General features: G+C 40.5%; 1 protein-coding gene across 1 annotated transcript; it reads left to right on the forward strand.

Annotated features, from left to right (window-relative positions):
- The first annotated feature begins 707 nt into the window (after positions 1–707).
- On the forward strand, positions 708–25157 carry ppp1r14c (protein phosphatase 1, regulatory (inhibitor) subunit 14C). The gene is made up of 4 exons (XM_040017054.1): positions 708–1061; positions 19901–19984; positions 20937–20969; positions 22669–25157. Exons 1-4 carry the CDS (start codon positions 828–830, stop codon positions 22741–22743), a joined length of 426 nt encoding a protein of 141 aa, XP_039872988.1. The 5' UTR covers positions 708–827; the 3' UTR covers positions 22744–25157.
- The last annotated feature ends 399 nt before the right edge of the window (positions 25158–25556 follow it).

Consider the following 25556-nt stretch of genomic DNA (forward strand, 5'->3'; position numbering starts at 1 on the left):
CAAAGGGGGCAGCAGAAATGGTAACAAATACAACATAACAGTTCTGCAAATATATTTTAAATGACAAGACTGGTTATAACGTGGGCACAATAAGGCACACGCTTGCAAGATAGGCCATTTCTTTAGTTTATTTATAACGCCCTCATAAATCCTGTCCATTACACTCTATTTGCCAATATAAGAAAAAACACACACATAGAAACAATCACTTTCGGCACAAGAAGGGAGAATTTTATTTTAAATAAATGTATTAAATTATGTCCGACAGGTGGCGCAAAAGAGTTCAGAATCGTACTGAGTTGGAAAATATTCAGACGACTTCCCTACTTCTATATTCCACAAAATTTTACAAACCCTACTTTAGAAATTGGAAAAATATATTTGAGAAATATCAGCAACGCTGAGGAAAGACCCTCAGTATCTGCATCTGCGAGGATGAAGCACCACTGAGGGGCTTCGCTTTGTACGCTGCAAAAATGAATACATTCATTCATCTAATTTGAATCTTTTAAGCCTATTTATTTATTCATTCATTTTTTAACCAACTAATGGTACATTTTTACGCATTTGTCTGCAATTTTACCAACAGCAGGATGACCAGTTAGATTACAGTCACCAACCTTTATATTTTGGTTTGAGAGCCTCTCACTTCTTGCAGTGTTCGCTCCGCCTTCTCGCCTGTCTCCGGCGCTGCGCTTTAAATAGCAGCTGTTTAAAAGCTCCTCACCATTCTCCCGTCTGCCGTGCAGCACGCAGTCCCCACTCGGCACCGCAGTCCTCCCCTTCCATCCACACATTTCTTTAATAACACTCCTGCACATCTCGCTATGTCGGCCGCCAGCACCGAAACCAGTGCCCCTTTGCCCACCGCCGGCAGCCGCGTTTTCTTCCAAGGTGCGCCCGGAGTGGGCTGCGTGGGGTCCGGACCCATCAATGGGGAAGACACGGTCCAGAAGAAGCAGGGCAAAGTGACCGTGAAGTACGACAGGAAAGAGCTGCGGAAAAGACTTGTCCTGGAGGAGTGGATCATCGAGCAGCTCAGCGTGTTGTATGACTGTGAGGTAAGTCGAAAGAAACTCCAAAGCCGCACACGGTTGTGCGCTCTTGTCACCGAGACGGCTGGACAATGAACAGCCCTGGATGAAAAAAAGTGGCCCTGCATAGCTGCTTTGTTGTTCTTTGAGAGGTTGTGTTTTTAAATCTTATCTTTTTGTCGCCTTCAAAGACGATTAATCGAAACCGCTTTATACATTTCTCCTGTTTGGTCGACTTTGCTTTTTATGTTCAGTTTCAGTGTTGATTAGGCAGAACTGCAGCTCTATCTATCACTTTAGATGGTTCACTGCGTTTACAAGAATGGCACCTGAATAAAGTACGTCCATGTTTCATCTGACCCCAAATATTTTAGCCGGTGTCTCTCTGTGCTCTGCCGCACTCATACCAGCTGGCTTGGAGATACAAAGCTGTGTGGTACTCATGTGTCATGTCCCGTGTAATTTTCTCCCTTGTTAAAGAGAAAGAGGGATGGCTGACTCCACGAGGCTGAGAGACCGGCGAGAGAGAAACCGCACGTTTGCGCTTTTTACGCACCAGCCGCGTTGGCCATGAACGACCGAGACGCGCTTTGTCTCATTATTCAGTGTGTGTCGAACGAGTAACCTCATCCTCACGCGCCGCTGTGAGATCAGCCCATGTAACAGGCATCCATCCACCTCACGTGCATTTACCTCTCCATCCTCGAGAGCGAAACCTCACAGGCTCATGATGTGATGGTAGTTTTCTCCGCGAGCTGCGTGCGCAGACAGCACGCGCCGGAAACGAGTATTGTGGCAAATTTCTGCCACAATACTCGTTGTGGGGGACGAAAGGGGTGCAGAAAGAGAGCCGATCTATAAGTCATGTCCAAGTGAACAGAGCCAGGCCCGGGGGATGGGGGAAATAAGAAGGGCAGTGGGTTAAGGACGAGCTGATACTGTGACTTTCGTTAACAGCCAATCAGCTCCTCTGACTCTGATTCCCCCACACCTTCAAGCTGAAGGTCTCCACAACTATGCACACACACATACAGCCTTACAGTATGCCTGTCGCCACAGACTCAGCCAATCAGAGACTAAATAGGGGTCTGAAAGCATGTATGCACATGTGCATGAATCAGGCAACACAGAGGAGCTGAATTTTATTTATACATAAGGTACAGGTGTGGGGACATGAGTATGTCTCATGTCTGCAGTTGTGGATGCGCATGTGGTTGTTAATGAATGCAGTATGTTGACTCTAACAGTAAATCTGAGAGCAGTATGTGTGTGAATATGCAGAAAGGAAACTTTTGTTGAAATTACAGCAGGATGCTGAATGTCATAATGTCTTTTTCAGTAGTTTGTTCTTCTGCTATTTCTTTCCCACATTTAATGCATATAGACCTCATGCATGCCTTCTGCACATAGAAGTACCTTAGTATGATTTATATAGCTGTCATTTTGTTTGCAAGCTTTCTGTTTTTTATGGTTCTGCTTTGGTTCATCCCTGGGTTTCTCAGAGTCTGCCTGAGAGCAGACTAGTTTCAATTTCAAAGCCATCCGAGCTCTCGGGCTGTGTGTCGGACTGTCATCAGCAGGTGTGTTTGATCTACACAGAGGTGACTGGAGTATTTGATGTTTGACGATGGCTGGAGTGCACTGGCCCAGCACCGATCTGTATTTTGGACTGTGATTTGCTTCATGCAAATGGATATTTAGATAAACAGGAAAACACAGTAGATCAAGCACGTACGCAAGCTCTCGTGATTTCCAGACAGAAAGAATTCAACACTTTTCTAAGAAAACACTGCTTTTGGTCGACTTCAGTTTAATGACAGAGTCCCTGCAGTGTAGATTTCAGCAAAGATATTCCCAGCAGCCTTACACCTCCTCATGTCATGTCTTTCACACGGCAAATGGGATAATATCACATGGTAATCCCCTGGCTCACTGGTGTTGTTGCCAATCTGATGTCACACTGGATGCTGGAATGAGATCGGTGTTGTTGACTAGTGTTAGAAAGACATGGGGCCTGATAATGAAATGAAACCAACACATCAATATTCTCCATTATTTTGACACAGTATCACTCTGCTGCATTGTTCAATGCTTTCTTTCACACAACACTGAAAAAAATATTCTTTTCCCTCATAAAGATGAAGCAATTATTTTGCATAAGGTGGAACTGAAATAGATGAAATCCAAGGTTTATATATTCAAATAATTAATCATTGAGGAAAATCTGGGTTTAAATTGTTTTTTGAGTTTATGCGCATTCATGTTCATTTCATTCAGGCTCTTATGGCTTTGCTGCTGATGTTTGCTCAAATGACTGTAAGCATGAAGTCACACACACCCCCTTCATGCCTGTTAACACCTCAAGAGCAGGGCCCAAGATAGACCAAAGTGTGTATTTTGTGTTTGTGTGTGCACGGATGATAAATCGAAGTGGAGGCTACTGATTTGAGCGTGCTGGTCAAGCTGAAAGGTCAGCCACTATATCGGTTTCGTGAGAAAACCTGATACTAGCAATCATCACAGAGGTGTGGGTATGCGTGTGCAAGTTTGTGTAGGCGGTGTGGTAATGTGGTGATACTGAATTGTAATGGACTGGAAAAAAGGTGAACTCAGAACAAATAGGATTATGTTTTTGGTGAGAATTTCACTTGTTCCCTGTAACTGTTGCCACAGTGCTTGCTTAGTAGCTGGAAGACAAATTGTTTAGAAAACAGTAAAGGGAGAAAATGTGTGTCATGGAAAACCTTGCCGTCTCATCAGAATTGAGCACTGATGATCCTCTAGCATGTCTAAGATCCAGCTACCAGCACCTCCAGGAGTGAACATATAAAGACATCCTTTGTTTAAGCAATAAAATTAAAATGTAAGCATTCATGGGAAACTTGTGCTGTAATAATATTGCAACTTTGATTTTATATTGATTAAATAAACCAGATATACCTTTAGCCATGCAGGATGCCAAATTCTGATATGGAGAGCAGCTGGCTTGTTGATAGCTAAATGGTAAACAGAGCAGTACTTTTCTACTTTTATAGCACCTTTTATAAAATCTTCATTCATCCAATCACGCACACAGTCTAGCCGGCAGGTGAACCACCGACCTTCCGATTGGAAGACGATCCTCTACCTCCCGAGTCACAGCTGCCCCTAGTTTTCACTCTTTTCCAGTCTTTCTGTATAAGTTACTCCGGTAGTGGCTGACAGGAGAGTATTACCGGACTTCTAAGGAGACAGGCGAATATTTTCTCTTATGTTGAAACCATCCTTTAATCTTAAAATGAACAAGATATCAAAATATCAAATTTGCCTTTTTTTGGCTTCATCTCATATATATATTTATTCCCTAAGCCTCTGTCTTTTTCCACCCCTTCCTCTCTCCCTCTCTGCTTCCTCTCTGGGTGAGAGGATAACAGAAGGTGAGTTCTGTCAGAGATGGATTCCCCTCTGCTCTCCCGGGACACGTTGCCTCTGTTCATTTTGGTGTTCAAAGGACAGGGAGGAGAAAAAGCAGAGAGAAAAAAAGCAGGAGGGGATGACCCAAAGAGGGAGAGGTGCTAGAAAGCTGAGGTCCTAAGTGCTCCCACTGCAGCTCTTAATATAGTGAAAGCCTTGACTATATTATAGGCTCATTGTAGTGCCCAAAGAAATCACTCACTGTTATATTACTTTATATGTGTAAAAGTATTAAAGCTTTGAAGTGTTAACGGAACTGCTAACATGTAAGTTCACACTATGAAACACTTAACCCACAACCTCTCCTAGGGCGGCACCATTATTACCTAAATGATAATCATAGTTGTTTTTTTTTAATCAATATTCAGTTTTTAGTCAAAATTATTCATTTATTCTAGCGACAAAATAATTTTTATTACAAAGCTGTGAAAACATAACCCTGCTTTCATATCCATTTTGTGTGACATTCCTGCAAATGCACAAATGCATCCAAATTAGCCCTCCTCACCCACCTAAAGTGAGTGCATCTCTTAGAAGTCAAAAAACAAGCAAAACACAAATAACCTAAAACAAAATCCAGTCAACATGGCACTGCTTCCTGTTAACTAAAGCATCTTTGCAGACAAATACAGTGTTTATTCACCTCTGTTAAGTGCATTTGTATTAAGCAAAATATAAAGTCTTTCATTCTATTCGGTGCCTCTACATAATAGATGTTAATAAAACTCAAAACAAAGACAGCTTTGAGACCCCTCTATAGCTCCCTGGCAATGTTTTGCATAGGAAATAACATGTGTTTTGTCCAGTAACTTGACCACTTTCCTGAAACCCTCGTTTCTCACAGTGATTATTAGATTCACTTTGCATTGTTTCTCTTGGCCTTCATGCATTAATTACACTGCAGATGGTGGCGTCTTTTCACCCTAGTCGAATAACTTAAGGGAAGATTATGGTTCAACAGCAGTTGAACCACAATCTTCCTGAAGGGGGCATGTGGTGTGGCTGGTGTGTTGGCCGCTCTTGCTGGTGCTGTTATTGGTCCATCAGCCAGAAGGGCAAATATAACATTATATGTAACATTCAAACAGCTGAAACCGAGTGTTAAAAACAGTGAACAGTCTCCACTGTAGTCACTGTGTGTTATTTTCATGCTGTTTCATGCATTTCTGGTGGTTCTGCTGTTAGCTTCCTTCCCTGTTCCGGCCCACTTGTCAACCAAGCAGCATTTGACCGTCACACAGCCTCATCCATGTTGAGCAAAGTGCAGTTGGGATTTAGGAGCAGCAACTCTACAGCACTCTTTTATTGCTCCTTGGTTTACATCACTTGCCCAAAATCCAAAGTATTTCCAACAGCAGATGATAAGCTGCTTCGAGGGATTCAGCCTCTGCTGTGCCAAATATTCCAATTCTGTTGTATTTCTGTCCTCTAACATAGTACTCGACCAGACTTGTCAAAGAAACGTCAAGCTCCGTGGTGCAGGGAACAGCTGTGATTGGCTTGTGCGGGTTTATTTGCAGGACGCCAAAATCATGATTGAGATTCGATTAACTGTGTGATGCCGTAGCCTCTCCCACAGTCAGAGACTTGAGTAGACGCTGTTGGACTGCAGATTAACGCCGAGGCCAAGCCGAGGTGATTAAAAGGCAGAGTTTGTCAGCACAGTGACGAGACCGTCTGTCTGAGAGCACCTGAGAGCAATCGATGAATGAGGAGAAGCTTTAGGCCTTTATTTGGTGTGTAAGAGAAGGAGAGAATAACCGAGACAAACAGATTGCTAGAGCAGTAAATATGTTGTTGGCTTGCGTACCAAGCTCAATGTGTGTGTTCTTCGGGGGGCGTATGCTGTAGAATAAGGGGAGAAAGACACTGTAATGCCCTACTTTTCCGTGGCTCAGCTTTAATAGAGCCCCACTCAATGAAGCTCATTCATGTGCACAGGCACAGACACTGCCAGCATACAACACTTGGCCCTGAGGCCTTGTGTGTGTTTATGTCTGCGTCCATGGGTGTGAATAAGGCCGTGTGGGCTTTTCGGGGCCATAATATCCATGGCTGAGCAGTCGGGGGTACTTTCCATGCATTGATAAGCATCAGGACACACACACATACACTCACAGGTCAGCGTACAGACCAAATGGAGCACGGACACTTGAGGAAGAAGCATTTTTGTTCTGGATAATACTAATGTTTCTATCTCCTGCTCCTTTTCTCATCACCACAATAACAGCGGTTGTTTAATTTCTACACTGTTTTGTGTAGGAGGGTCCCCAGGCGGCCTTTGTGTGCTTTGGTAGTGGACAGTGGAATCTGGATTCTGTCCCCCTAGCATCAACTTCCTGGCAGAAAAAAAGAACATCATTATCTCTCTCCGTCTGCATCATTATCCCCTCCTCCCTCTGCTTCTCCTGTGACCTTCTCTATAACATTTCTCGTTTGCCTTTTGTGCATGTGTGTATCTCTGTGTGTGCGCGCGCGCTTTTCTCCCCCATATTGGGAAGCAGGAACAGTCATATACTGTATCGTGCAAGCCTCGTGTGGTAGCTGCTGAGGAGAAGTAAAGAGTGCAATTCAAGCCAAGTCATTAGTGGCGTTCAATAGGTTTAGCAATACCATGCAGAGGGTGAACACGCATATCGGCATATACAAAGACAGGAGCATTATGTTACCACTGAAGTTACTGGATATACTGCATGTATACACAAACAGTTACCGGCACTAGTTTAACATTGTGGGTCTTTTATTTTCTGTTTTGCAAGCCTGTGAAAATGTGAATTCACCACCCACAGCAGTTGATGGATGTGATTCCCCTCAGTGATCAATCGAACAGGTCTCAGTCTGATTGATGGCAGGATGCTGGCTGGGCTGCACTGCCTCATTATTCTGAAAACTGGTGATCTTTGCTAGAACCTCTGGGTCTGTTTCACACCGATCAAATGTGCTTTTTAAAATCTGTGAAAGGTCGAGATTATACAAGAAGGTGGGTCTAAGAAGGAGGAAAAAGGGGACAAACCTGGATCCAGAATGACCCCCATTTAGTAAGTCATTACTGCCAAGACTGGCAGACCCACTTGGTAGGAGATTTCACCGGTAAATTGGACATTTGTTTTACTGAGTGACCCTGATGTGTTTATGGATCTGGCGAGGAAGGTCGCTGTTGTGTTTACTTATCTTCCATTCAAATTACACGGGCAAAAATAGAAACCGATGGGGTCTGTGTCCAACCACGTGCTGGCGCATTTCGCATACCACCTGCAGACACATGCATGTGCTGCTAAACAAATCAGAGGTGTTGACAAGAAGGCCTTCTAGCAAGCAGCTAAACACCAGCTGTTGAAACAGTTATAAACACAGTGGCTGCAGAAAGGTATCAAATGTCTTTTTCAAAAGCAAAACTCAGCATGAAGGTTTTATTGCTTTTTTTTTTTCTCCCTCTATAGTTTCCATCCTGGTGTAATTTCTCACTCTCGTGTCAACTTCTGGTGCAGTCTGACCCCATCTGCTTTTTTGTTTTCCTCCGCCTCCTCATTTCTGTTATTTTTCTCACCAGGACTTATTCTGCCAACTGTCTCTTAAGTCTCCTATTGATCCTAATCACACATGTCTACAAGTTGAAAGGTGGGACTGATACATCTGTACTATGGTAAAAGTTTATACATGCCACTACGTAATACAGCTGAAGTATATTGTGACCTAACCCAGGGAAGATGTGATTGACAAGCAAACAGAAAAAGCTAACAGGAAAAGAGGAGAAAAAGCAAGCAGTCTTCACCTGTTGTTACCAGGTCGGACAACCAGCACTGGCTTCACCCTGCCCAGGGCTGTGAAAATATATTTGCCCTCTTCCTGATCGCTTTCTTATTATTCACACTTACATTTTTCAGATCATCACACAAAGTTTGGGATTAGACAAAGATAACCAGAGTAAAAACAAAGTTTCATTTTTAATTGATGATATTTATTTATTTGTTTATTTATAAGGAACCCCATTAGCTTCCACAACAGCGGTTGCTAATCCCAAACCATCAAATACAATCAAATAAAATGCTACACAATAAAGTGAATGCAAAATATCTGCATAATTTGGCTATTACATCCACAGTGAGGTTTCACAGTTGTGAAAATATGAACATATAAATATCAATAACACTGAGACAAAATACACAAATTTCCATTACAAATGACATTGCCCTCTTACAATATTTGCAATAATTCAAAGCTGTTTGAATAGGCCTGTAAGATATTTTTGAAATTATGAATAGAAGCCAAGGCAACTTATTCCACTTGAAAGATGCTCTAAATATAACAGAGTTTTTAAGTTGCTTTTAACTCGAGGAATTACTAAATTGCGGTTTGTTGAAAATCGTGTATTATGATTATGTTTTTCATCTGGATACTGCAATTGAGCAGAAAGAAAATGTGGTGTGTTAAACAGTATTGCTTTCTTTATAAATACAAGCAAGCCATAGTATAATTTAGCTTGCACAGGAAGCCAAGCTTGTGGGGATAGGTTAATTGGATAATCCAAATTGCCACTAGGTGTGAATGTGCGAGTGAATGTGAGTGTGAATGGTTGTCTGTCCTTATGTGTTAGCCCTGCGACAGACTGGCGATCTGTCCAGGGTGTACCCCGCCTTTCGCCCTATGACAGCTGGGATAGGCTCCAGCGCCCCCCGCGACCCTGAAAAGGATAAGCGGAAGCGAATGGATGGATGGAGGAAGCCAAGAAAGTTTATCATGCATTTTATCTATATTTGTATAGTATTTGTATAGTATGAACACCTTAACACTAATATGTCTGATATCATTTGTTAAGGGACAACAAGTTATCCAAGCTTACCAAAGCATGAATTTACTGTGATTAACCACATTTTTTTGAAAGTTAAGTTCAGTTTGAGTAGCCATACCCAGGCCTGATTACTGGCAGACCTGTTGAATCAAGTAATCACTTAAATAGAACCTGTCTGACAAAGTGAAGGAGGCTAAGAGATCTCCGAGAAACAAAATCATTGATATCTGTCAGTCTGGACAGGATTACAAAGCCATTTCTAAGGCTTTAGAACTCCAAGGAATCACAGTGAGCACAAATGGAGAAAACTTTGAATTTGATTAACCTTCATGGGAGTGGCTGGCCTATCAAATTACTCTAAGAGCACAGTGATGACTCATCCAAGAGGTCACAAAAGAACCCAGAAGGACATTTAAAGAACTGCAGGCTTCACTCGCCTCCGTTGAGGTTATGATTTAACAATAAGTAAGAGACTGGGAGAGTTCCAAGACAAAAATCACTACTGACCAAAAAGAACCCAAAGGCTAGTCTCACATTTGCCAAAAACAAAAACATCTTGATGATCCTGGTTGCAGAGTTGCTTTCATGACTCATCCGGTGATGTCACTCCCTGACGATGATTGGCATGCAGTCTATTGACATCACATTTTCAGCTTGTTTGGAACCCCCAACTGCGTAGGTACTAAAAAAGTACCTGGTACCAGGTACTACCACCTAATGGAAAACCCCAGTCGAGTAGAGCCAAGTAGATACTAGTGGAAAAGAGGCTAAATGTCTTCAGGTTATTAACTTGAATTAGACTGCTTACAAATGTAGCTGTTGAATCCCAACATGTAGTGGTACAAGAAGAAAAATGACAAATACAAGACATCTCAGTCCTAGTTTAGTAGTGGTGTAATTTCCATTTTACTAAGCTTGAGCTTTGAACCCAAACACTGATCAAAGATGATCATTAAAAGAAGAGACTAAGGAGAACCAGCTGCAAAATGTGCAACCAGCAATGGGGAAACGGAAAGCTGCTGAGACCATGAAAAGAAAAGGCGTTGACTTGTCACACTCGCACACTGATGTTCTTGTCTTCCTATGACATCTCCTCCCATCCCAAGATGATCCAGTTAATCAGTGGGTTCTTTGTAAGCAGGCCAAATCAATTCATAATCTGGCTATATGTAAACACTGACTCAGTTTATCTGGTTGGCACAGTGAGAAGATGCAAAATACCGTCGTCATTCGCACATGGCTGAGAAAAGGAAATATGCAGAAAAGGAAGACTGTTGTTTTGACTCTCAAAGTCATGGGCGTGTGCTCATATATGGGCGTGTGGCTTGTCTACCTTTGCATGTGCTGCATGACATTGCACATTTGAAAGCAGTTAATGCAACTGAAAAACAAGCACTAGAGATGAAAGAAAATTAGAACAAAGAGGGTGTATTATTTTTATCAGTTCTTAACCCGATGTTATTATACTCCCCAAATAGCTGGCCAATATGCAACATGGCTGCTTCTGCCCCTGGTGCTCATGATGTTTTACATCCAGAATGACTGAAAGTGCTCATTTAAACTCAGGGCAAAGGTCCAAATGGGTCCCAGCTGTTGACCCATTAGCCTCAGGAAGAAACTGTCTGCCTGGTAAATACAGTAAAATAAATCCTGTGCAGGATCACAAAACTGTGAAATAAAGTCACAAAACCGGCACTGGCATTTTCATGCTTGACAGTCTACTGTAATTTTTACTCTCTTTTTTAAAATCAGGATTTAAAGCAAAGGGGAGGAAGGGTGATGTTAAGTATTTTGATTTTGTATAGCAATAGGGTAAAAAGGCTTGTGTGTCAGCTGATGCTGTAAGCATTTTGGGCTATTGAAGAAGAGACTGTGCAAGGTAGAAGACCTAACAAAACATTAAAAGTATATATTTTTTTTTCTGTGTAGCTACCTCTGATGTTTGGGAACACCTAGACTTTAGTGATGACATCATGCTGGTATCCCTGTCTTTTGCAGATGATGTTATCTTTTGAGCTATAATGGAGATTATCTATGTATCAGCCATGTAGATGGATAAGCACCTACATCTCTAAAGGAGGATTCAAGGCATAGGTAGTTATTAACCTTAAGTGCATAGCCTCTGGAAAGGATCTTAAACTCTTATATAAGCACAGGTTGGTATGGAAAGCTGAGGTTAAATGTCGCCTCTTTCTCCCTGTCACCGGGTATTTTAATGTCTCTGGCTTTCACTTATAAGTGATTCAAATGGCCCATTTGGCATTAAAAGAGCAACAAGCATTTGAGAATACTAAATCCTAACATGGTTTTATTTATTTATTTATTTTTAATTGTGCTTTATCAGCCTAATGTACTCATACGCCAACCATATTCCATGACCTCAAACACATAGGTAATGATTACAGTCCAAGAGGGGGGATAACTTCAAATATGATGTATTTGACCTAACACTGGCAGCATAACGAGTTTCCAGATTTGTCTCTTTGGTGTCATTAAAAAAATAATAATTTAGCAAAAGATCCTCATTGATGAAGCTACCTCAGTATATCAGTCACATGACTTGCAAACGTTTAGAAAAAGCCCAAACAAACCAACAAAACTGCCGATTTGTAAGGCTAATTTCTCAACTGATAAAAAATATAGGTGAGAGTTTGAGAAATGTGGAGAATGGCCCATGGCAAAGTTATCCATCAGGCGTTGTTTGCAAAGTTAGAGCAAAATGTAGCAATGTCACAAACAGTGGTGTTACCAGTCATGGTACCAACCTATTCATGTATGCATGTATATATGTCTGCATGTACTTCATCTCCTCCTCAACAGTTGAGCCAATCTGAATGAAACTTTCTACAAACGTAGTCACACTTATAGTGATTATTAACATCTATATGTATATATATTAAAAAAGATTTATTAGAAATACAAATTCTCCTGGTTTTCCTATGTATTATGTTCATCTTCATGACATGCAATGCAATGTTACGTTGTCCATTTGCATTTGTTCATTGCCCGTGCCTAACGTAAAGGTCACCAAAATTTGCATCCACGACAGAATTTTGAGATTGTTTGAGAAAAAGCAATGCACACCTGGCTAAAGCCAGTAGTATGTATATATATATATAAAAGTGTATATAACTCCAGTGTAAATCATAGAATCATATGGCATGATGCAGCTACACAGAATACAAAATTAGAGCAATTACCTATGGGTGGGGGACTAGTTCTTCCAAACTGCAAAGGTATTGATGTATTAATTGATAGAGAGTGATATGTGGAAACTCAAAGGGAGAGACCATTTATGACACAGAAAAAAATAAATCAGAGGAGACTCAGCATAACAGGGCAAGGACATGGCTTCAACATCAAGTTTTGGCCACTACAAAGCTACTACAACACCAAAGTGGAGAAACATCAGGGGGAGAATGATTAGGACATTTACATCACAACGAGATTCCTAAATTTAGTATGCACGATCATCTGTTATTTTTAACTGAAAAGTTCCTTTGAGTATAATTCCTCCCCACAAGCTTATTTCTCTGACAGTTCTCCTCTCTGATATACTGTGTCCTCCGGAGTACAGCTGAATCAGCGTGGGAAAGAGCTTTTGCTGCAGTAGCTAACTTTACCCAGCGAAGTCACATAATCTATGCTGTATGGTTTCAGCAAATTGCATCGCTGGAGGGCAAGAAGAAGGTGCTGGGAGGTGGGGGTGAGTTAGGAAGCGAGGGATGCAGGAACGGAGGAGAAGCCGGCCTTTATTGGTTACTGTTCCAAGTAACTTTTTGCTTTCCCCATGCATTGAAAGAAAATCCTTGTATTTAGTTGTTTTACTTCTCTCCCGTCCCTGTTTTCCTTATGTTTCCTGTCCTATCCCTGCCCTGTGATTCTTTGCATTCTTTGTCACGCTGTAGTGTCTCTTATTCGGTTTAACGCGGTCTCTGAAGATGAATTCATCCCACCTTGAGCTCTTGCTCGCTTTGATGTGACAGCGCTCGGCAGCAAAGAGAGGAAGAAAGCTGAGCTGTGAGGTTTTACTGTTGCGCAATCCTCCTCTTCCTTGCATTCTGCATCATCATCACAAGTGACCCACTTATCTGTGCGCTCCCCATCTCCCTGTATCTTATTATCGGCTCTTATATATTGTAATTAGCAGTCTCGTACATGGTCTCTTTTGTTTCTTTTCACATTTTTCCTGCCTTTTCCCCCCTTTCTTTCATCTCTGCGTGGTTGCTAATTTAACACAGGCCTACATTCCTTGTGTTTGTATTTGTATTTTCTTTTTATTTGTCAGGGAAAATTTACAAAGCCATTAGTCTCCTAAGAGAAGAGATGTACTGTACCAGATTTAGAGGCAAGCTAATTTCCATCCGCATTCTCTGGGTCAGACAACAATAAAACAATGTAATGACATCATCAAGAAAGAAATGATACTCATACCAATGAAACAAACAAGTGCATTTGTTATTTCACTGGTCTAACGTTTGCTTATTCTTCTTCTCTGTTCTTCTCTTTGGACATGTCTCCTTGTTTACAATACAGGGTGAAGGTTTTAGCATCTCTGCACGATTAAAACTCTTCCTACGTTCTTCCTTTCCCACCAGCTCTTCCTGTCAGTCTCTGTTATAAGCACTGCATCACATGCATACAGAGCAGTGATTAAAGAAGAGGCGGTGGTATTATCTTATTTACTACATAACTCCTCTTTCAATCCAGTTGAGCCCGTGTTTGTGTGGTTAATATCGGCTAACACATGAGAGGGATCAGTCAATGTCAGCCACCTTTTTTGCACGTGTTACCCACTGAGGGTGGAGACTGAACGTTGTTGAGCTCTTTGTACTGCAGCAGATCTATGTCTCTCTCTCTCTCTCTCTCTCTCTCTCTTTCTTTTACACACACATGCACACTGAGGATTATGATCCTCCAGGTAAAGTGTCTTTTTGCGATGATGCAACAGCACTATAATAATCAGTGGCACCATTTTATCATAACGCCACCTTCATAGCTTGAATTTAAGCTAGCAAGCAGGAAGCCATAAAAATAAGCATAAAGATCCAGACCTGCAACGTGAGGTTTCATGTGGCCCAAGGGGGTAGCAGATCTTGCACTCCAGCTGCTAAGTTCCTCTGTGAGCGTGTTTGCTTCTGGCTGTGTAAATATCTTCGAGTGCTCATCGTCTGTGAGTTTGACTCTGTTGTTTTACCTTAGAATATTTCCATTTCAGAGAAGCCTATGCTTGAAAATACACTCAGCTGTTATCCATTATCAGATGCCACTACACATAAAGACTTGACTGAAGTGTTTAATGAGGCAGCTGAACCACACTGCCAATCTGTGATAACAGGACCGAACAGAAAGTCAAATCAAACTGACCAGGAGGATATGCATATCCTGCAAGAGTGGTCTGCTGAATCACACCAGGGTACATTAACATGTCTTCCTTTTGCTGTATTGCAGAGTCGTGGCAGATCATGTGTTGTTTCTTGGATGAACTGAAAGCAACCTTACTGAGACATTACCTGGCTCAGCTGAAAAACTCACGAAAGGTCATGTGCTACTCCTCAAACAGAATATTTCTAAAGTGAAACAACATTCGATCGCGGTTTCATGTGACTCATTAATTATGTCTTCAAGTAGGATTTGCTTCTGTCCAATGTAACTGGTAGATCTAGTTCATAAAAGTGGGCCATGAATAGGAATAATTATGAATCACTTGGCTGAGTGAAGCGATCGCCCGTAACAGAGTTTAACTCTTTGTTCGCAGAGAACGTTTGAGTAGCCTGAATAGAGTTTGCGTTGAGTCACGGGGTTGGGCCGCTTACATTAGCTTTGATTCACCTCATTGCGGATGAAGCAGACTGAAAACGCTGCTGGCTGTTTAGCTGTCGGTGAATATGAGTCTGGCAGACATGCATGCCTCACTTCGTCTGCATCTCTGCACGCAGCAAACACACACAGGCTGGCAGTGTTGCTCTCCGCTTCTCTCTCGGCCTCTGTTTTGCCTGCTGGCTCTCACACGTCGTCTTCACAGAGTTGCCTTCATTACAACAAACACTGCTCCTTGTTATCTGTTTTTGCGCACACCATCCTCTTCGCACAAACTCTCGCTCTCTTTTTCTAGTCATCTTTATATCTCCTTTCTGCATATGCAAACAAAAACCAACCGTCATCTGTGAGAAATGCTGAATCTAGGCCTCTTGTGCATAAACAGGCGTTCGCAGTTTCACAGCACTTCCCATTTCTTTCACATTTCTGTTTGTTTGTGGCTGCCTGTCACTCTCTGCCATTGTGCCTTTTGTCATTTTGTATGCTGGTTAAATGGAAAATTATATTCCCGGTAGCAGCAGGTGTGACCTTAGCTATTTTAGGCTCGCGATCATCTAGCAGGACAACATCTTCAATGTGTGTGTTAGGTGTGAGAGCGTGTTTTTTCCATTCTCACCATCTACACAGTGTGTTTAATACACTTAGGGACTGTAATGCGAAGCCCAGTGGTGAGTGATTCCCTGTAGAAGATTGATGGTAGCAAAAACCGGCGCGGGTGCATGTGCGCGTTTGTAGGAGCCGGGATTTTGTTGGCGATAGCCTGCAGTCACGCCTGGCGAGCAGGCCGTGTTTTTAGTCATCACCAATCACAGTGACAGGGGGTGACGGAGTGCCTGCTGACAAGTGGAATATTCAGGGACACACACACAAACCCACACGGAGCATTCAGGGTGAAGCGAGTGATTGATAGATTGGCACACAGGCAGGCAGACAGACTTGTCCTTTGCCCTCAAACATCTTAAGAAGTAGGTCAGTCTGCTAAATTTATGATCCTGACACGTTTTCACTTTCACATTGTTACTCATTCGAATTCATGCATTTATGTTTATTATTAGGTTAAACCAGCAAATCGCAGTACACAAACTCATCGACACTGACCGAGGCCATGATCTCTGCACTCCATTCGCACGTCTGAATTTGCAGGTAGCTGCTGTGAGGTGTAAACAACATGACCTTCCAAGGAAGGAGGCATGTTTGATGATTTGAACTTTTAGGTGTTGTCTCCACTAAGGCTATGAAACCGAGCCTTTGTCTAAAATTTTAGAGACAACAGCAAGAATATTTTTATATTGAACAGTCTAAGATTTCCTTAAGGACCAGCTGAGCAGAGTTTTTTGTCACCTATTTTCAGCTTTAAAAAAAATGCAAAATGTAGAGGAAGCCTGGCACTGAACGGTTTGACCTCTCTTATATGCTTATATTGTAAATACTTAATTTCTCTTTTTAAGATTTATATATAAATCACTGTAATATAACATCGCTGTAATCTCATCTTTGAAATCAGCTGGCTAATATCATGTGGTTCCCCCTTAATACAGCTGCTAAATCTGTGGGAACATGGGTGCAATTCCTGGAATTCTGGCACCCTGATGCTGCCGGATTTGCCGGTTTGGGCCTCAATAATTATGCAGTTAAGGAAAACAGTGGTTGGAGATTTTGGTACTAGTAAAATTATTGCAACTTTGTGCAGTGATTTTGAAATCTTGTTGCCTTTTGAAGAGGTTGTTTGAAAGGTGGGGGCCAACCCTGCCACCACATGCAGAGAGTTTCTGTCTTCAAGGCAACTTTGGTTCACCAAGATGGTGATAAAACAGCAATAAGATGGAATCAGTCTGGTATAATCTGGGGTCAAAAGGGCAATTACATGAGAATTTGTTTGTGACAATACGCCAACTAACTGTGGTAACTCAGCAAAAATCACAAATCTGTTGCTCAAAGGTATTTATTCTGGATCAGGATGTCAGTTTCCTTGCAGCTTTATCCCTACTGGGGATAAAAAATAATTTAGTTTGGACATGCACATGTACACCACAGCTGGGGAAATTCCACCCAATTAACACAACATATGCGTTACTTTGCAGCCGGTTGCAGCCTGACTCCAACTGATTCCTCAAATCTCTCTGCATTTCTAAATAAGACTGATTATTTGCAAATCTGTCTGGGAGTGATTGCAGTGAGTCTGATGCAAGCTGCCATTGTTTGAAGACAGGCTGACTCGTGCACCAGGAGACTCGTGCAATAACAGTTAAGTGCAGTTATGAAGAATTAGACAATGAGCGAATGAGAGTGATGTGACCATTTAGTCTACTGCAGAAAAATTATCACTAGACAACCATTACTTTTTTGTTTTTCCAATGAGCAGTTTTTGCTTTTTAGGAGTGCCCTCATCAGGATAGGTGAGTTCAAACTTCAACAATGTTTTTAAAGTTTCCTAAGAGAACATTCAATAATCAGTTTTGAAGAAATATTTGATTACCAAACCAAATCGTGTGAATTTCACCAGTCAGTTACTTCCACTCTAGCTAAGAATGCTGCATTGCAGATTTAGGAAATAATCATTTTACACAAATAAGTATTCTGATCTTGAGGTTTCAAGCAAACATCAGTGCTTGTGCTTAGCAGGACAACACACACAATAACATTACCATCATTTCACCTCCTCACATTAACTCAATTTTCTCACTTTTTTTTTTCTCTTCATCTAAATCAATTTGTCCTTCCACTCCGCAGTCTGAAAAAGCTCATCTCCTCTGATGATTAGCATTTTTTACACAACCTCTGTTCTGTGGTTCCACCACATACACACTCATATGCTAATAGGTGGCAGGCTTTGACATATTCTGACCCTTTCCCGGCTTTGCTACCTTTCTTCTCAGTTTCCTGAACGAGTGAGGATTTCAGAGCGAGACCCTCACGCTAAGACGTTTCAGAGAAAGAGGTGCTTAAAATGCAGGTTGTGTAAATGCCTGTCAGGAGTAAGGATCGAGGTGGGGTAGCCTTGTGTTTGTGTGTGTGTCTGCGTGTGTGTGTGTGAATGTCAAGTGTGTTTGAGCAAATATAGATGAAATATGATCAAGCCTGTTTAAGATGTGGTAGAATTTTTTTTGACTGTGTAAATGGGTGCTATGATGGGATGTTTGTGTATATGTTGCCTAACTAAAACAAGAACACGCAATACATTTGCACTAGTTCATCAGTAGTCAAATGTGTGCATATTGCAGCACATTTGTCTCTTGGAATGTACATTTTGTCTTGCAGGCTACTTTCAAAGGTATAACTGTAATCTAATTTCATTCTGTGCATATCGAAACACCCACGCAAAACTGAGCGGTGACTGAGCTTTAATGCTGAGAGCTAAAATCAAGCAATCCTTCCATCCTCCCTGTCCCTGTGTCTAAATACCAGTGCATGCTCGAGGCTTCACCTTACACAAGAGTCCTCTGGGAGGCTTACACAAACACACGTGCAACTAAAGAACTAGTCGCTTTTATTAATTTTAGTTTACTGCAAAAATAATGATAGATATCATCCTACAATTTTTATGGAGGACTACTAAGGAATGTTGTTTAGTATGCATTAGATGAGAAAGGCATTAAGGCTGCAAGTCACATTCACTTAAAATCATGGGTTTGATATTAGAGCCTGAGCCAGGCTCATGTGAATGTATCATAGCATTATAGCCTTCCAGTGTGATGTGTAGTACAGTAATATAGTACAAAAGAAAATAAAGATGTTTTCAGTGAACCTTCACCAAGACTGTTCAATAAAGTGGTAAAAAAAAAAAAAAAAAGAGCACTGATATCCTATAAGTTCATCATATAGCTGTCTCTTAAATTTTATGGATGGCAAAGACTTAATTTACAAAGAAATAAATTATTAACATACAAATAGTTCAGTAGGTAAGGGTTGGCAAAATCTTGAAATCTGAAAGCCATGGAGATTTGGGTGTTGAGTTTCCATATAAGTGACAAAAAGTTAACACTTGGCAGTTGATAGAAGGTGATTGGGGGTATATTTTAATGAACATGTAGTAGATAAAGATTCTTAGTCTTTTATTTATGTATTTATTTATTTATTTTTAATTAATGTGCAAATGCCCAAAATATTAATCCAGTATCAACAGTGTCTTTGTTGATGCTAGAGAAAGATCATAGATTTGGTAAACGGAAGAGAAAACACTAATTACCGGTTTAAGACACAAAGTCTTTCCTGTGCAAAAGAGTGCAGTGACCTACATGAGCGTTGGCATTAGATGTAAATTATAGGGAATAATCTGCAATGGAAATTGTGTATATTCTAGGGATGGTGGAGTGGTATAGTCACACATTGTTGCAAGTAATATTGCTGTTGATAAAGGCCACTGCTTGTATATACATGGACACTTTGGCTTCAAAACCCAAAAGGAAGAATTTGGATGATACATCATGCGGTAGCTGGGAGGAACAGTTTGATCCTCCCTGCGCCGTCCGTGGGTAAATAAAATGAACCAGTGAAACAGCGGACCTTTGAAGTGGCACTGAGCTGAAAACAGCCTTTAACCACTAAATGGACCAACCCACAGTAAAATGACATTTCCATATGATGCCTGTTCCAAAAAGCTAAATGCTACATATGCTCAGCTTGTTTGCAGCTTGAAGTTCAGAGGCTCAGACACACTGTTTGTATAAACTGTGTATAATAAGTGTATAATATTCTTGTTTTCCGTTTTAATTTCTTATTTACTCCTTCACATATTTATGTGCTCGTCTTCCACAAGTTCCTCTGCTTGAGCTGCTCAGTAAACCAGAGTGTCTTTGTGTTCCAGGAGGAGGAGATGCCCGAGGTAGAGATAGATATCGATGACCTGCTGGAGGTCAACAGTGATGACGAGAGAGCCAGCAAACTGCAGGTATGTTCTTTGGGCTGCATTTGTAAGTCCTCAGAAAATACATTGTAATCTCATATAGGAGATGAAATAAGGCGAAATAAGGTAAGTGGGGTTATCAGGTAAAATGGGACATTCATGGTTCATGCATCTCATCTATGGTATATATTGTATATATCTTAGCTATAAATACATACAAATATACACTAACATGTACACATGAACACAGTTGTACATGTATACGTTAGAGGGTAAAAGAGGTGTGTTGATATTGAAGTAATAGATATTGGCGTCAAACTAGTTATCACTAGTCTGACACTGAAGAATGTCAGACTAGTCATTGTAGACAATGTTTCAAAAAGAAATGAACAAAGAGAAGCAAAGAGGATCAAAAAGTAACAGAAATGTGATAGAAAGGATGTTTTCGAGTGAGGCCATATATATATATATATATATATATATATATATATATATATATATGACTGGCCCATTTTTTGGCAGTCAGTCGGCCCATTTTACCTGAACAATGTCAAAACTATGGGACAGCCCAAATTTCAAAACAGTAAAATTCTATTATACCAATCCAATACAAAAAAAAAAAGCAGCTGAACACAGTTAAATGTCATACACAGGGTTTTTTTTTTTTTTCTTAGTGTCTGAAGTGATTAACCAGAAATTGTCCCAGGTTACCTGAGTTCACCCTAGTTGTTCCATAATGGACACACTCACCTTAAAGTCAAATTTTCCATGTGACTGCTTTGTATGGTATCCTGTTTCTGTTGGCTCTACTGTATGGTGGACCTGTCCTCAAAGACAGACTGATGTCAAACATACATAATCATCAGTCTTTATGTTGTCTGAATACATTACCGCGGTTTTCCATATCAACAAAAGCTAACCAACCAATCCAACACAGACAGTGCTGGGAAATGTCCCTAAACAACTCTCTGTTTTTCCTTTACCAATTTCTACACAGGAATCATTAATAGACTGCTACAAACCAACAGAGGTAAGTCTTCCGGTGAAGCTCTCTTTTCCATGTCCACTGCTTGAGATCAGTGACCTGAAATTATTGATCCGCACATGCAGTATTGAATTTGTAAAGTCACATTTTCATGCTACTGTCACCCTGACCTGAATGAAACAAGTGTTAGATGGGCCCATAAGCTACACAGAACACATACAAGCACACACAATTTAACTTTGTTCACACTGGCGCTTGTTTTTGAGTGTGCGAATGGGTGTGTGCGGGTAAGCTTTCAAGTATCTGGGTTGGGGGAGTTAGGGTTAAGCTATTTTGGTGATTAAAGGTGGTGCAGAACAATCACATTACCTCTACATACGGCGATGTTGCCCAACATGGACTGCCCATCTGTCATCTGTGACTGTTTGCATGTGTTTGTGCGTGGCATTAGGTCAGCCTGTTGAAAAAATGTCAAGGTCACTGGCATCTGAGATAACAGCAACGTTCAGCCAGGTTGACAGCTGCTGATATGTGTCACTCCTACACATCCGTACTCGCACACGCGCGCGCACACACACATTGTAATCCCTCGAGTCTGGAGTAGCCCAGATGCCATTTTGAACACAATCCCACATAGATGACATGGACTAAGGACAGTGAAAAGCAGAGGCAATGGAGAGAGAAGGTGAATTGTGACAATTGGAAGCAAATGATGAAGAAAGGATGAAAGTAAAAGAAAGAGAGCACTGTTGGTGAGAGAATGACAGGGGATGAAAGAAGCTGTTACAAATGGTGAAGGATAGATGAGACCTCTAGATAGAGGAGGAGGAAAAGAAGAGAGTGACAAGAGGAGGGAGGTATCAGTAATTAGGGCACGATAAGTGTCACCTCTGTTACAATTGTGAGGTTTATATTTCAGCATATTCTCGATCCGAGTCACACCATCGCAGACTTTTATAGAGCCATTAGATCAAGATGAGGAATCTTTTTCTTCCATCCTTTTCTGACTTATTGCCTCATAAACTGGCATTTCTTTTTTGTGACTTAAAAAGCAATACCCATATGACTGGGGTTGGCCAGTGTTTGTTTTCTGTTTGGTACAAATTCTTTTTTTCCTTTCCTACAGTACTACGCTTAAGACTCTAGCCACCACTCATTTTTTATGTTTTGGTGCCAATAAACCAGATTTCCTTGTAATTAAAGTGGTCTTGAACAACAGAACTTCAGGCTTTCTGAAGGTCTTTCAAAGTTTTCCTGCTGCTTTTTCACTTATTTTTAGTCCAGTCATTATACCTGACTATTTTCAGAGGAATGTTTTTGGTTTGCTTTTGCTGAACACAGACCTATGAATCATCTAAGCATAAAAAAAGCACCGATTCAAGGAATGAATCACTGTTGTGTTTACACATAACAAATAACTTTGCAATTACCTGTTACAATTTTTAATTGTATCTTTAGGAACTGTGTTATTAGGTCATTCGGCAGAGTAAATATGGTTGTGTGTATAACCTGTTTTCTGTCAGTTGTATATTTATTAAGCCATTAGACAAAGGATTCAGGATTCAGCCTGCAAAATCAAACAGAAATGAAAGAAATTTTGTAGATTTGAATTATGGGCTTCTGATGCAAATCTGATTTGATAATTGCTTAAGCTCGATTTGTGTGTGTGCGTGCGTGCGTGCGTGTGTGTGTGTGTGTGCATGTGTGTGTCTGTTTAAATCATTTTTTCCTCTTCTCCCTACAGAACTTTGTCCGTGAGCTCCTCGCAAGGATAAGGGGAATGAGAAAACTTAGCGCTCCAACCAAGAAGGGCCTATAATGGCTCAAACATCAACCATCAATCAGCCATAAACTCCGTCATCTCCTACTTAGCCCGCCATACATGGACTGTCATTAAACAGAATAATTTATCAAAACATCAGTAACTGTTCTGCAAACATCTGCTGTATAATCCATGAATATAGCACTAGTCATTCTTTTCACGATCACAATAACAAGGTGTATTATAATATTTGACTGTTGAAAGGTACATAAGTAAAGCAGAGCCAAAATGTTTAAATAGTCACAATATCTGGAATGTGCCAGAACTGCAACTGTGCTTTAATACAAACACCACCTAACTTCATGCGTCAGAGCCATGTAAGCTTTTTAAACCACTCCTACAAACCAAACAGCCATACAGAATAAAACGCCAACAAAAACTTTAAAAGAGGTGGTAAAAATAGTTGCAGTAGGTGTGAAATTAGCTGTAGCACTATTTAAACACAGTGCTTCTTGATCTTTTTTTTTTCTTGTCCTATTTTTACGGAGGTTTTTTGCTGTTGCGTCTTTCTTTTTTTTTCTAAAGTACTGTATGTTGCCATTTCTTGTTCACGTGATTGAAATGTGGTCTTTGAGAGTTTGAGTTCTTGTCACCCTCTTTATCCCTACTCCATTATTGCTTGCAAATGTAAGGGAGCTCTGTGGTCTTGTGTCAAGTTCATTTAAAAGCACAACACATTAATACATTAATCCCGTCGTCTTTTGTGATGTGTAAACTCTGGAAAGAGTGGGAAAGTTTTATCAAACAGTGCTAAAATCATATCAAGATTTTCTTTTTTCCTTTTTTTGTTACCCAGTCTCCTAGTATACTTTTCACCACAGCAAGGCATGATGGGTGTTGCAGCTCTCTGTATGAGACTACAAAAACCTGTATGATTGGCAGCCTTTCGCTCGTCATTGTACATGTTCATGATCTCCCTTATTGGAATACATATCAGTTGGTAGTTTAGATTCAAGCTCAAACACATTCAAGCCAAACACTGTAGTCGTTTTTACACCCGGTTCACTTAATTCTGCTAACTTGTCTCTGTAATAGCGGTTGATGTTGCCTTTAAGGACATTCAGGATCAGTCCACTTTTTACTCAGCACTGAACTTAAACTACTGACGACTTGAAAGCGTAAGAACAGTGGCATAAGAACCCCGGAGGACTTGACACTTTAACTTGCCGACAGAAGGTGTGCCAAAACTGGGATCCTAAAATGTCAAACATCATGGAGGCATTAGTCTGCCGCAGCTCCTACTACAGAGATATCTTTGGGTGGGCTCAGAAGTTTTAGTAATTCTTTTCATGTTGCAGGAAAACTGTGTTACAACTGAATATAAGCAGGTTTAAGAGGTGGATTTGTTTTGTTGCTAGTAAATTTCCCTTCAGCAACACACTGAAAAATCTCTGGTACAATCACGAATCCCTTACAGGGTTGTGCCCAGTTTCATTTTGGAATAATTAATCGTATAAAAAAGGAAGGTGCAGACTAAAACCTGCAGTTTGATATAAAGTATAAACCCACAGCTGCCAAAGACAAAAGCAGGGCAATGTTTTAGTTTAACATAACACTTGCAAAGCACCCTCTTGCATGCTAACAACAGAGACAAGGTATTGATGAAGAGTATATTATAGACCTATAATCAAGCAAAAATAAAAAAAAAACAACCTTTTTTGACATAGCTACCATGTATGACTTTGTAGAACCTTTTGTGTTGAGACAACGTGACGTCACGTTGGAGATAATCCAGGAAATTTTAAAAAATGGTGCTGTTTTTGATGTTCTTCCCAGACTTTGGTTAAGTTATAAAAGGCGTTTTCACTGTTGACTGGTGACTGAGAAATGTGTCTGCAAGAAGTCTGTCTCTCTTGACTGATGGAGTGGATGCTCCAGAGTTGCATCTTCTATTTCTCTGTCTGAACTGGGTTGGATACGTGTCATCACTCTAAGCTAGCAATGGTGAGTTTTTCTGGCTCGGTGAATTTGGAGGAAAACCATGAAGATGGAGCCATTACGGGCTACTGAGATTCATATCAAGGTACTCTATAGGATTTTCTGTCAAGAAATACTTCAGGGGCAAGTGGCAGATATTTTATTATTTATGGGATTTCATGTGGAGAGTATTTTGAAAGTGTCCATATATAGAAAGCTCTATGTTTGCATGTGTTTTTAAAGTAGCATGTTGAGGGGAACATTTTCTTGGCCTAAAGGTTTTTATTTCACAAAGTAAAACACTTTCCTTTTTTATACCTTTATTATTATTATTATTATTATTATTATTATTATTATGAAGATACAAAAATGTTATTCAGTTGCAGTTTTGTTCTGTACATCCACAATAAGCTTTCTTCTTTTTAAAATGTAATGTGGTGTGGTTTGTTTTTGCCGATAATAAAAATGCAGAATGACTCTGTACTGTTTAAGAACATGTTTCTACTTGTCTACTTCTTTTCTACTTCCCTTCTACTTCTAGTTTTCATTTTACTTGACATGCAAAATGCATTTGTATGTTTCATTACAGCCACATTTCACCATTTGCATAGTCTTTTCTCTTGAAACACTGCTCTTTATTAGATAGATACTATATTAACTGTTAGCTTCTCTTAGCATGGTAAAAGTCTTCTGTAACCTAGACTTATTTACACTTATATTTTTTCCAATGACAGCTTGAATCACAACTTCCTTTTTAAGTAAATTTTTATGCAATAGGCAGTTGACTGAAAGACCTTTGTTTTCAGAGTTTTTTACAGAACCAGACAGCAGCAAGATCCATTCCCAAGTGTCTCCAAAGCACAAGAAGGTGTTAACATTTATGCAGATGATAC

This window comes from Simochromis diagramma, unplaced genomic scaffold (genome assembly GCF_900408965.1).
Source record: "Simochromis diagramma unplaced genomic scaffold, fSimDia1.1 OVJJ01000802.1, whole genome shotgun sequence".
NCBI classification, from domain to species: Eukaryota; Metazoa; Chordata; class Actinopteri; order Cichliformes; family Cichlidae; genus Simochromis; species Simochromis diagramma.